At 34.1% G+C, this 14,697-nt stretch overlaps 1 protein-coding gene across 3 annotated transcripts in view; it reads right to left on the bottom strand.

The window, feature by feature from the left end:
* Positions 1-14,697, bottom strand: part of LOC111050857 — a 201,553-nt gene that overhangs the window by 91,430 nt on the left and 95,426 nt on the right. For 2 of the 3 annotated variants that reach the window (XR_005572881.1, XM_039440722.1), the window contains 3 exons: positions 11,576-11,792; positions 6,688-6,778; positions 5,874-6,059 (listed from right to left, as the gene is read on the bottom strand). Coding sequence is in view for 1 of the 3 variants with exons in the window: in XM_039440722.1 (XP_039296656.1) it covers positions 5,874-6,059; positions 6,688-6,778; positions 11,576-11,792 (494 nt within the window). In the remaining 2 variants the exon portion in view is untranslated. Of the gene's footprint in view, positions 1-5,873; positions 6,060-6,687; positions 6,779-11,575; positions 11,793-14,697 lie in introns of those variants that run through there. The other variant, XR_005572882.1, reaches the window with a different exon arrangement.

The following is a 14,697-nucleotide window of genomic DNA, read 5'->3' as shown; positions in this document are numbered from 1 at the left end:
TATATCCACTATAATGATTAAGATTTGTGAGTTATCCCAAAAATGAGACCTTTTTTACTTTCTTTGCCCTATTACCATAGGTAAGTAAAGTATTGCTTTCCGAAAAAAATTAAGGTTACTCAATTTCTAAACGTTTCAAGGTCCCCTGAGTCCAAAAAAGTGGTTTTTGGGTATTGGTCTGTATTTTTTTTTGTGTGTGTGTGTGTGTGTGTGTGTGTGTGTGTGTGTGTGTGTGTGTGTGTGTGTGTGTGTGTACACGATATCTCATCTCCCAGTTAATGGAATGTCTTGAAATATAAATTACAATATAAGGATCCGACACGAACAATTTCGATCAGATGCCATTCAAGATGGCGGCTAAAATAGAGAAAATTTTGTCAAAAACAGGGTTTTTCGCGATTTTTTTGAAAACGGCTCCAACGATTTTGATTGAATTTATACCTGGAATAGTCTTTGATAAGCTCTATCAACTGCCACAAGTCCCATATCTGTGAAAATTTCAGGAGCTCCGCCACATCTATGCAAAATTTGACTTTAGATTCCCAATTAGGGATGTCAATCCCGGGATCCCGGGATACCGAATCCTAGGATCCCGGTTCATTTTTGATACCTAACAATCCCGGGATTTTTCAGCGTCAATCCCGGGATTCTCGGGATTGAAAACCTGAAATTGTGAATCATATTTTTCCAAAAACAATTCAATATGGAATTTATTTATGGTGATGAATATGAGTTTCTATAACTAATTTATTGTTTCTGAAGTGTTTGACTAATTTATTTTACAGTCACAGTCTACAGTTGCAAATACATAATAATGATTGTATACTGTAGCCTACTCTTTACTGGCTTAATAGAATTCGCATTATTAGTTCGCATAATTGGCAGAATGGTTGTTGATTGGTTGTTATGCATCTACGTTTGTTTCTGTTTACACAGCACCACAATTACCAGTCTAGACGGCGCAATATTTGCAATAGTGCTGATTGCATTTCCTTGAGATGCATTCCGAACTTTGAAAAGACTTCAGAAATCAGAAATAAAAAAGCACTAAAAATTCACTGTCTGATTATTCCTATCCTCTTCTCTTTCTCCATCATAAGTAGAATATCTAGTTGAAGTAAATATTATAGTTGCTCTACGAAATTTCATTTAATAGTGTAGTGGTTCAGCTTTCGCGTTGTTTAGTCGGTATGGCGTTACGGTCTCACAAAAAGTATTCTATTTTATTATTAATGTTATTAATTCAAGTGATATTAATTCACTTTACAGTATTTGACGTAATTAAAGTGTGAGCTCTATCCCGTCCTGATGTAGGATAGAAATGCTTTTGTCTACATGATGTGACATCACATTTCATAAGCGGGCTGGCATAGCTCAAATTGATAGTAGCGAGCAGCAATATCGATAAGATAAGATGCCAGCCAGCTATTACTTCGATTCATGCAGCTTTAATATAATAAAAATTCATTTCAATACCTTATTAAAGCTGTCAATGTATGTCAAGTTATATTTTTAATTATTATTATATACTCTCTCTCGGAAAGGTGTTCTTCAAATTATCCCTCTACCTCCATGTTCATTATCTAGTCCTCTTACATTGAGAGTTCTCTCTTTTACAATTGAGGGTGCTTACCCCCACCTCCATAACTTTGGGGAAATATTTGCTTACGGCGTTATCTGCCAGAGTAACGGGACTCTCTCCCGGCAACTGAGAAGGAGCTCGGCCTGTGTTTTTCGTCACTCTTCTCCTAGACTTCTCGGGACTCGCAATCGTAAAAGTGTGCGGATAATCGAAGTGAATAAACGGTTTAGTGAATACGCGTGTGAAAGAAGGCTGGCGGACAGAAGACTACCTAATGCTCTACCGGATGATTGCTGTCCGGGGACGAATGCTTAAAAAAAATCGGTGAGTCCATTCCGATTTATCGAATTGAGGACCCTTAGGTCAATCCCAAATTCTCACAATAAAAAGACTCTGATGAGTTATATTGCTTTCCTCAGTTCTCACTATCATCTAGGATACAGCAAATTCAAGGTAGGACATGTAATAAAACAGTTACTCCTATAAACTTGAAAACATTTATAGATATAGAATGTTCAATTTTAATATTATTCCCAAGTATATTTTTTTATTTTAATAATAGCCTCTCCCTCTTTAATGTGCCCTTTTTCATCTCCACACACTGTTACTGGACATGTGATTTAGGAGGAACAATTGGTTAAGAATGCATTAAACTGATTTTTGCCAATCCCGGGATCAGTCCCGGGATCCCGGATTGATATTGGATAATCCCGAGATACCGGGATTGGAAATCAGTCCCGGGATTGACATCCCTATCCCCAATAATCAGGCTTCGGATACAATTTAAACAAAAAGATTGAGCATGAAAATCTCTACAAGTAATGTTTTGTAACGATTTCACCTAAAATTCAAAATAAGCTCGAAATTTGAGAAAATGTGATTATCCAATTGCAAACTGTTGGCAACTGTTGATTCTATTAAATGATTCACTATGGAGAGAGAGCAGACCTCGTATGTCTCCAGCGTTATTGTCCTGTCACCAGCTGGCTCAGATCTTTGTTTATAAGTAGACTTGAGATTCGCATGAACACTAGCGTCAGGTGATCAATTCTCTTAACGGCAAGGAAAGCTGTGTGAGTGCGTCACACCAGATTTTATCATAAACCTACTATGTTTCAAATTTCGTGGAAAATCGTTAGAGTTGTTCTCGAGATCCGTTGAACATAAATAACCAGATATGAATAAATATAAATAAATAACCAGATATAGAAATACAGAAATTGCTCGCTTAATATAATAGGATAAGGCTGGGTATTAAAGAAGGAACTTTTTGTGTAGTTGAGAAGTTGATATTGTGGTAATTATTCATATTGAATGAAAAAAAAGACTGAGAAATTCAGTCTTTTTCATTCAAAGAAGGAACTATAATAAATATGAATAATATATCTGTCATTTTATAGAGTTCAAGAATTTTTTCTTGGCTAAATTATAACAATAGGAAAATGCTCAAAAAGCATCAGTGTTTCAGTTGCTACTATGTTACTGTGCTAAAAGGTGAAGTACTTTAATCAGAATAAGATACAGTGAAGCTATTCCACTCTGCTGGGTGTATTTTTTCTCTCTTGTCTATATACTAGTGATGATTATACTTTTTTTTGAATATTATTGTGCATTTCTCATATTGAATTCAGTTACTGTATTTCCATTACTCAATCTACAACTGTATTTCATTTTTATGATTTCATTGTTCGCTTTTTTATAATTTATTCTTTACTCATATTCCCATCCTATTTTCATTGATAATTGTACTATGTTGAAAATTATTGTATTGTGTGGAGGAGGCAAAAAGGGTTTTCACCTGTTGTCTCCCTGAATGAATGAATAAATTAAGCTATCTTATATGAAAATACTATCAAATTGAGAGTGGAAAATGTTGTATAACAGTATAAATTGATTCAGTAGGCATACTACACAGACATCCTACATGACCAACCATGATACTATTAGGAACTCTCAGGTTTACTGGGATTCCCTACCTTACTGGAGCCTCACTTAGAATAATATTTCTCAACAATAAACTTTATATCCAACTAGCTGGCCATGCGAACTTCGTACCGCCGAAAATTCAATGTATCCCATGTCATACTTGACTTTATTTGGTGAATCATGAAATTTATCTGACAATCAATATTTCAATTCACATCTCAATATGGACTTCCTATGCGCTTAGTAATGCGGCATTCATTATTCCAAAAACATATTCTTCTTAATCAATTGGTTGTAATATCTATCGGTAAAGTGTTGAATTAAAAAAAGACATGTTGAATCAGTGTTTCAAAGATGAATATAGTTCATAGTGCATTGATAGTTGTTGATTGCCAATAGATGGTCCAGGAAATATGCGATATCCAATGGAGAACACAGGATTCCATATTCTTCCCAACTTTCATTTTAGCATGACTATCAGATGAGCTGAATTCAAAAAAAAATTGTAAATTATTATGTCATTCTTCAGTAATTAATGATATAATATGAACAACTCTCATTCATAAGGTTAATCATTTTTTTCCAACATTTTCCAGTTTTTCAATGATAAATTATTTGTATAGGTCTCCTAAGGAACCATTATCTACAGCTGGTACTAATCAACTACACTTTAACTCCAAACTACTGTATTAATTACGGGTGACCTGTTTATCACAGCTGGTAACTTCAGATGCTAAATCATACTAGAGTAGTTCTGTGAACAGTAGACCTCACGCAGTATTCTCATCCACAAGTACCTGATAGAAACTATAGACCTCATGGAAATACAGCAATAGACTGGCTTCTCCACACATCTGTATAATCACTTGGCAGCTGATTCATGATGAATAATTCTACAGTCTGATGTTTACTCTAATATTGGCGTATGAAGGAAGCTCCTTTTTCCGTTTATATTATCTTTGAAATGCAAAATTCTCTAAAACCTTGTATGAACATCGACGCGCAATTAAAAAAGGAACATACTTGTCAAATTTCATGAGAATCTATTACCGCGTTTCGCCGTGAATGTGCAACATAATATAAACATTCAAACATTCTAACATTTGAACATTAAGAGAAATGCGAAGCCGTCGACTTAAATCTTAGACCTCACTTCGCTCAGTCAATTATTTGTATAGGTCTCCTAAGGAACCATTACGGTATCTACAGCTGGTACCAATCAACTACACTTTAACTCCAAACTACTGTATTAATTACGGGTGACCTGTTTATCACAGCTGGTAACTTCAGATGCTAAATCATATTATCACAATATGATCTTGAATATGATCATCTTCCCGTTCTATGGTAGCAGCTTTTGCCGGCAAGTATGAAAACATAGGTCTGTAAAATGGATTGATAGATGATTATTATTAGCCCCCTATTGAAACTTCTGGTCAAAGCAGAATCAAGAACAACTTGATTGCAATTCTTCTATTGACAATTGAAATATAATCCTATGTTTTCATCTATTCATTATTTTTGATCAGCGCTCTTTCTCTTCACCCTTTTTATTAAAACTGAACCAAGACTCTTACAGTTTCCCAGGTACACTACACTATAGAAAACTGGAATTGAAAACTGCCTATTTCGGGTGTATATCTTCGGCATAATAATTCATAAGTCCTTTTAAAACAAAATTTCTAGACCATAGCTGGTTTTCTGCATAGAAATTGAACATGTTTTGTCAATTAGTTTTACGAAACTGCAGGAAAAATGCTCAAAAACCGTCAATTTTGGATGGATCTTTGACATTATCTCAAAACTTTTTGAATACAAAATTTTTGACCTCAACCGAGCCTGTACATCAAATTCAAGAATTTTTTGTCAATTAGCTCTCGAAGAAGCTTTGAAGACACTGGGAAAACAATTTTGGGCATATAATTGGACATTAATTTTTTTTTCTCAATGTGCTCTAGAAGGCCAACTAAACATACATGCCAAATTTGACCATATTTTGTTCAGTGGATCTTTATTTTTAATTCTGAGTTTCATTGATAATGAATCAGTGAGTGAGTGAGTGAATGAATCAGTGCTATTTAGCTGTTTTGTATGATAATATACGGTGAATGGATTGAAAAATTATCTGTTCATCCATTGGATCCTCTCCTTTGAATCTTTGTGTATCATTTTTGTGCATTCTATGTCTGTAATAAGAACTGTTATATCATTTTCATTCGATATTTGACAATCATACTTATTTTCTTGTGTCAAGGCTCCACTGTTGGAAAAGACAAATTGAAATGATAATTTAAAATGGAATAGTTCAATTCGAATTCTCTAGAAGCAATGATTTGAGAATATATTTCACTTTTTGATCACTTACTGCAATGATGGTGTCCCTGGAGGAAGTCTTATTTTCTGCTGTACTTTGTTGATCTCACCAATTCTCATCATCCTCTTCTCTTGCCACTCTTTGGATGTCTGATCTCCAGGCAAATGGAACCTATACTCTCTTCCTCTATTACCATCAGAATAGTACACTTGTTGTGTCTCATCCACGTGCACAGTCCTATTCAAAAAAAAAATGTTAGAGCATCTGTTGGAGAATAGTGATTTTTTTGTATTTATCATTAAATATTCATGAATATTATGTTTAAACCTTCATAATGATACTTTGTGATAGAGTATAGCATACAAACATATTCCATAAGCTGCTCATATAGATGGCAGAGATATCTCTGGTTGAGGTCTTGAATATAGATGTCTATGCTACAATCTTTCAACTACAGCAAACCTAGATGGTTTCTGATCTGAGCTCCTTTCTCCAATCTGAGCTTTAAAAAAAATAGATAATCACAATATTATCCAAATGCAACTACTTTCACAACCTTTGTGAAAGTTCCTAGGGCAAAAAAGGGATGCTCCTTATTCATCCAATTATTAAATTGTCCCTTTTTTTCTCCTTCTTCCATCTGAACATATGGACCAAAATTAACCAAGAAGCTCAATGGAGAAAGGAAGAGAAAGATGGAGCAAGAAGAATTGGAAGAAGAAAAACAAGAAAAATATATTATTGATTTGAAGGTATGGTTAGATTAGCCAATCAATGTTTTTTCATGTTCAGTACTGTACGTTTTTCCATGAATATGTTTTTATTATTGCTTTTATTAAATTTCTGTTATCATTGTTCATCTCACACTTTTGATGAAGAAGGTGGTTTTTTGAGATTTATGGTTCCACTTGTCCAAACTTGTCCACTTGGTGTTGATTCAAGTATGAAGTATCCACCTGTAAATTCAATTCCATTTTCAGTAGGGTAAAACACACAGTTCATTGTGAAGTCAATTCTAAGATAATCATATACCGAATTTTGAATCAGTTTGATTTGAGCCCGGGTTGCAGTGGAGACTTGAGGATGAACTGTCACTTTCACCCTACCAGTACGGTATCAAATTTCAATAATTCCATCAAATATAAATGAAACTCGTGTATGTAGTCTAACATATAGTTGTATCAATTCAAGAGAATTAGTTAAATTGTTAAGAGCATAATTCGTTCAAATCATTCATGGTACATCACAAGTTAGTCATAACCAAAGTTTGTTACATTAATTATCTTCTTTGAAGAGTATCTGATCTATATCTAATGAAGTAGATCATTTCTTCTGACTCATGACTGAATGAAAATTTTCAACTTATATTAAAATTGTTGTGGGCTCTTAATCCAATACTCAATCCCAATATAAGGGAGCTTAGTTTGCAGCATGTGGCTTGATAGCTGATTCTCAATATACCTAACAATAAGAGGCCTACACTTTTGCTATTTTCATGCTGAATCTACTCGAAAAGCCTACTTCGCTCTTTTTTCTGCTCTCCCTCTCATATAATAAGACCACAGGCTCTCTGGATTCTGTAAAATCTGGCAGCATTGTGCTCCATAAGAGCACTGCTGCAGACTGACGTTTGCTCAGACCTTAGTAATAAGTTGATAGCCTATCTAGTGTGGCTCTTAAAATGTATTTCAATAGAATGCTATTGAAATGGATTTTCAAATTAGGAGGTAATGTAATGAATGTAATGATTCTCATATCAAGGAATTGAGTGATTCAAAAGTCTTAAAACCATTCAAATACTTTATAAGCATTATATTCATACTGTATTGAATCCGTATATGAATGAAAAGTTGTGTGTTATTGGAAGTTCTGCAAAACAAGATGATGGCCAGTGTTTCTTTTACAATAATTATCTCACAAGATTTGCTCTCACTACCACTCTTGATATGGGAGCTTCAGAAGGATTCATGACTAAGGGGTGACTGGACTGAAAATGCTATATACTATGTGATTATAGAGCACAAGTACAAATTGATATGTCATCAACTACCAGAAAAATTTTTGCAAATATCGACTACAGGGAGGACAGCAAGACAAAAATTCATTGAATACTACCTACAGTGATGTACAAAAATTATTTTCCTGTGTGAGGATTGAAGCCAGCATTCGATGATTATCATTCAGATTTGCCAAATATACCAGGCAATAACTACTGGTTGAAAGCAATCACTTTCTATCAAACCAGTCCTCGAATATACAGAAACTAGTAGTTCTGTGAACAGTAGACCTCATGCAGTATTCTCATCCACAAGTACCTGATTGAAACTATAGACCTCATGGAAATACAGCAAAAGACTGGCTTCTCCACACATCTGTGTAATCACTTGTCAGCTGATTTATATGATGAATAATTCTATAGTCTGATTTTTACTTTCCTTGCCCTATTACCATAATTAAGTAAGGAAAGTATTGCTTTCCGAAAAAAATTAAAGTACCTCAATTTCTATATTCCTATACGTTTCAAGGTCCCCTGAGTCCAAAAAAGTGGTTTTTGGGTATTGTTCTGTATGTGTGTGTATGAGTGTATGTGCGTCTGTGTACACAATATCTCATCTCCCAATTAACGGAATCACTTGAAATTTGGAACTTAAGGTCCTTCCCCTATAAGGATCCGACACGAACAATTTCGATCAAATGCAATTCAATATGGCGGCAAAAATGGCGAAAATGTTGTCAAAAGCAGGGGTTTTCGCTATTTTCTCGAAAACGACTCCAACGTTTTTGACCAAATTCATACCTTGGAAAGTCATTGATAAGCTCTATCAACTGCCATGAGTCTCATATCTGTGAAAATTTCAGGAGCACTGCACCATCTATGTAAAATTTGATTTTAGATTCTCAATTATCAGGCTTCAGATACAATTTGAACAAAAAAAATCAAGTGGAAAAGATCGAGCATTAAAGTCTCTACAATTTATGTTTTGTAGCATTTTCATCTAAAATTGAAAATAAGCTCGAAATTCGAGAAAAAAAAGATTATTCAATTTCAAACTGTTGATTCTATTAAATAATTCACTATGAAGAGATTGCAGACCTCGTGGATCTCCAGCGTTATTGCCCTGTCATCAGCTGGATCAAATCTTTGAATAGTAGACTTTTGATTCGCGGGAACACTAGCGTCAGGTGATCAATTTTCATAACGGCAAGGAAAGTTGTGTGAGTGCACCACACCAGATGTTTACTCTTATATTGGCGTATGAAGGAGGCTCCTTTCCCCTTTGATATTATCCTTGAAAAGCAAAATTTTCAAAAACCTTGTATATACGTCGACGCGCAATTAAAAAGGGAACATACCTGTCAAATTTCATGAAAATCTATTACCGCGTTCCGCCGTGAATGCACAACATATAAACATTTGAACATTAAGAGAAATGCCAAACCGTCGACTTGAATCTTAGATCTCACTTCGCTCGGTCAATGAATTTATATTATTCAAACAAATAAGCTGCAACCTGAAGAAGTTGATTGCTGTGTGGATATTTTATTGATGCCAATAATCAGCTGTTCAAGATAAAAACAGTTGAACATCATTGCACTGAATGGAAATCAAGACTATTCTGTTTCCATCCCAAAGACCTTAGTGTCAAATCGAAGTGCCAATTGGAATCGGCCATTGAGGGGGCAAGGTGTTTTTACACATCAGATCTTTGTAATCTATAATAATCACAAATATATAATATGTATAATATCTCGTGCATTACGAGTATATATGTCAATGACAGCCTTAAATTTCAAGTAAGTATTGGGAAGGCATAGGCATTCTTGTTCTTAAGGCTGTGCAAATGCTAAAAATGAACTCTCTACTCGTGGTATTTTCAATGTTTTTTGGGTGCAAACGATATTTTTCGCTTCACTACAGGTATTGCTGACAAAATAAATAAAGAATACTTGTTATCGTACCTATCTCTTGATTTAAGTGGTAGAAGATTTGCAGTCAGGATTTCAGATTCTTTTAAAATTTCACTTGGAATATCACGGTTTCGTCATCTTCAAGCATTTTTGAAAATTTGGAATGCACTAATCAACAATAAATAATTTAATAAAAATGGAAAGAGAACACTTTCTGCCCTAGACTGGGAAAGAAACCTGTTTCTTACGTCAGACGAGAGTCATCTACAAACAAGGTCTTTCAGATCTACGTAGGGACTGGAAAACAGCTGCTTTCTGTGCAGTGTGACAAAAAAATGTTTTTCTGAGAAAACTTTTTCATTTTGATAGCTTGATGGTATACAAATCGAAAAACTTTGAGAAATATCACCAGTAGAAAGTTTATTCTAAGCCTTTGCACAGCCTTAAAGAGGTATAGAACAAGAATGCCTATGCTTTCCCAATACTAGCTCTTACTTGAAATTTAAGGCTGCCATTGACGTATTTTAGCATGAGATATTATACATATTATATATTTGTAATATTATAGATTACAAAGATCTGATATGTGAGAACACCTTGCCCCCTCAATGGCCGATTCCAATTGGCACTTCGATTTGACACTAGCAGTGCATTTGAGTAGTCCATGTATATTTATGGTCCTTGTTCCCTTCCATGCTTAACAATGTGTTTGTTAGGTTGATTGAGGTTGATTGCAATCATGTCCTACACTGGAAGCTGGATAATTATAGACCTATGGCTATTCTCAAAGTTTTACACTACGAACCCTCAGAAAATCATAACCTGAGTGGCCAGCAAGTGCTCAACACTCCATCTCTTGATCACTTTTCTAACCTCTCATCTATAGCCTATAGTGAGGTCCACGTTATGATGGCATTGTTTGATTAGCAATCGTATTGCTATCCTTGTCTATCATTCAACAAAGCAAAAAGTGCCATCTTTTTCTCACTTTGCTCTGTTACAAGATCATCTTTTAAAATGTAGGGTTAGTAATTTATCAACAAAATATTTCATCCCAATTATAAGAATTCATTATAAAATTATTAAAAGATATAAATTATTGCCTTATATTTAAGATTATTTCAAATGAGAATGAACCATCAATATTACATCAATAAACCTGTATCAGTCTATAGAAGGCATTGACAAGACAGAGGATCACCAACTTTTTTTCCTATCTATATTTACTGCCATTATTATGTGGACCTCAATATAGTGATATTCACAAGTTGGTAGAGATAATTGAAACACAGAGTTGTCAATACTCTTATTTCCACAACCTTCGCTATAGTGAATATCCTGAATACCTAAGCAATCCTGATTCATCTAATATTAATTGCTCATTCTTGTTCATGATTAACAAAAAATCTATAATGATCAATTATTGAAAATGATCAATTATTGTATTCTTATTTGTTGATGGAAATATCTAACATTGATTCAAAAATTGTCATGATTGAATTCAATATCTTGGTATTTTATTACATTCCTACATGGTTTAAAAGCTATTTAGATAGCCTACAGTGCAAAGCTGGGAAAGGATGAAGATATCTGCTATGTTCAATGAAATACAAGGATGGCAGACAATGTTAATCAGGTGCTAATCCAAACATGTGAATCTCACTATAGTGGGTTTCAATCAGTATCGATCATCCACTAAGTTCAAATTCAAATTCAAATTCAAATTTATTGTTTTTATTTTTCATTACAAGCGTAATACAAACAACTGGATCACAGACTCTCAAAAATGAAGCTGCTTAGTGAAATGAAGAAATTCTCATGAGAAAAATCAAAATACTTCTTACCAAAATCAATATTGATTATTTGTCTTTGGTCATCTCCTCCATCATTCCTATAATACCTAACTCCTTCATATGTGATGTCATATTTAGAATTGTCACTTGCACCAGTACTTTCCAGCAACTCAAGCCTTACATCATCCACAAATGTAAACTGGATTGATTTGAGTGTATGTGCATCACATTTAACTATGACACGACTCTTCGTTGTTATTCTAGAGTACTGTGGAATGAAACATCATGCTGCATTAGTATACATCAACATAATATCACATTCACACTCACTCATGGTGCCAAATCAAAAATGAGCCAGTTGACAGCTCTATTGGTTATTTACACAGGTTAGCACAAAGATGTGATTTTGAGGATTTACAAGATGAGCTAAGAGATGGTCATTGAAATTTCTGATAGTTTTTTGTCGAAGAGGCTACAAATAGATGACCAGCTCACTCTGGACAATGCGATTGAAAGAAAACAGGCTAAGAGCATAATGAGTCAATCAAGGTTGATTTTCATTCACTTTAGAATGTAGTGTTGAAAATTCAATTCATTTCTATCAAAAAAAAAAAAAAACATTTACATTACAATTCAATAATAAATATTTTCAGGAAATAAATATTCCCCCACATAGACTATTGGTCCATGTGTCGGGGAAGAATTCCTATCTATAATAACTGTAAAATAAAAAATTCTGCAGAATTCTACCTTAATATTATCCTCACTTAACTATTACAATATTGGAAATATGTTATATAAAGAGAAATAAATATAAATCATTAATATTTTTATTTTTTTTAATAAATAGAGCGTGATGTTCTGACCAAGGAATGGGCTCTAAATCAGAGAATATGAAGCTCAAAATGATAGAAAGTGATTATTGAAAGTCTTTGAGGAGAAATAATAAAGGAAGTCAGTAGAAGAGAAAGAACCTGGAAGAGGGAAAATAAGAGAACTTATTCATTTATGAGGGAGACGAATGTTGAATAGTAATGGGGAGAGATATTTCATTCACACAAGTCCAGCCAGAAACACCATAGACCACACATAAAGGAGTTTGGTGGGGGAAATTGGAAGGCTTTATAGAAGAAGGTGAGTGTTGGGAGGGAATGGAGGACTACTTATTCCAGTTGAGAAGAAGAAGGATGTGATGAAATAGCTACCAGATCTCGTTAGCAAAGCAACAGTTGAAGGTATTAGTTGTTTTATAAACATCTATAGAATGGATTGTTGATGACACATTAACTTATTGTCTTCACTACATATTGTAATAAATAATAATAGCATTTGTAGTTTGTATCATTATAGGCTAGTCATCTGATAATCACATATAGGTCTAGATACTCTTATGAGAAGCTACCTTTGTGAAGGAATGGATGAATTAAACTTGAAATGAGGCTTCCTCATTCTGAGTGATTCAAAAAGAATGCATGGATTTGAGTGGCACAGTACCAGTGAAAGGGTACTACCACTGACTTCATTTTGTTGAGTGGTACTATTCTGGACATTATCTTGAAGTGCCCAGTTTCGAGCATGGAGTGGCAAGAGATTCTAGGTTTTGAAGTGGAAACGTCCTAGTTGGGACCCAGTTCCACAAGTCTTTTGAATTTTATCATGATTGAAACAAATAATGAGGAAATGTTTTCTTGTAAGATGGCTTCCAATTGGTTATTGTGACATTCTATCATGATTGAAATCCAAATGGTTTTTGTACAACTCAGCCCAGGACTTCATTCTGTGTGAATTTTAGTTTGTGTGCAGGGTAACTCTAATTGGGAATCAATAGATATGAGATTAATGAGGGTGATAATGCACAAACATTACAGACCTACAGTTATACTTTCACTAGGTAATATTGTCAAAGAATACAAAATAAACTCAGTTATATTATTGGTGAGAGTTGGCATATACAACTCAGGTTGTAGTCAGTGGTAGTACCCTTTCACTGGTACTGTGCTACTCAAATCCATGCATTCTTTTTGAATCACTAAGAATGAGGGAGCCTCATCTCAAGTTTTATTTATCTATTCCTTCACAATAAACTCATATATAAACAACTCAGGTTGTTTGTCTAAAAACTTGTTCAGAATCAATAGAACTATAAAAAGAAGGAAAAATCATGAGTAGAAGCAATGTATAAAAAATAACTTGAACAAATAACAGTCATAAGCAATACAACCTGGTGAACCTTATGGAATTGAAGGTACCATAGCCTATTTATTGAGAAGTATTTATTATATCTTATATATTGGAGTAGCTTATATAATTTCTTCCATGATTTTGAATTTTCTTGGAAAACTATATATAAACTGTTTCTTGTTTCAAGAGATAGTTGATTGAAATTTTCCAAGTTTATTTATTAATTCAATCCATCTGGATTTATAAATTGCATAAGTTCATTTTGGACTGGAGGTGTATAGACATACCAAATTGTTTGTGAAAATCTAACCATATCACTTCGGACAGTGTAATCACCTAAGTTAGGCAAAATGAATAGAAAAAGGATTGCCTTGGTACTTCATCCATCAATGTTATCACCTACAGTGAGGTCCATGTTCCACATTATAAGTATGACAGTATATTCAAATAACATAATCATTATTGCTATCTCTTATATTTCATTAGACAAAGCAGATAGCCCTATATTTTTCCTCTGTCTCAGAATTACCAGATCGTTCTCCTTTGATGAAGAAATATATCGATTTACATTTTTTTTCAAGTTTTGATGATTTTGACTTCAGTGCTCAAACTTAAAATTTTCAGGAGAAAAGGGGCGGACCTAGCCCAATCTTACCTAACCCAACCTGATGTAACCTGAAACATTTTTCTAAATATTATCTCTCAGCCCTGTCAATACTATAGTGAGGTTAACATTAAAATGACAGTGGATAAAGATAGAAGAACAGTGTTGCCTGTTCTCTGCCTTAATTAATTATATTTGTACATTGTCAAAAGCAGATTTGGCATCATTGCAGAGCTAGAAAAGGATAGTACTATCTGCTTTGTTGGAAGATAGACAAGGATAGCATCATCAAAGTTAATCAAATACTGTCATTACAACATGGACCTTACTATAGGAACTATGCTCATTGATCAAATCTGGGAAAATTTGGGAGTAATCTCTAAAGATG

This window comes from Nilaparvata lugens, chromosome 14, assembly GCF_014356525.2.
Source record: "Nilaparvata lugens isolate BPH chromosome 14, ASM1435652v1, whole genome shotgun sequence".
NCBI classification, from domain to species: Eukaryota; Metazoa; Arthropoda; class Insecta; order Hemiptera; family Delphacidae; genus Nilaparvata; species Nilaparvata lugens.
The sequence above is the reverse complement of the archived record's forward strand: the minus strand, read 5'-3'. Positions and strand labels throughout refer to the sequence as shown.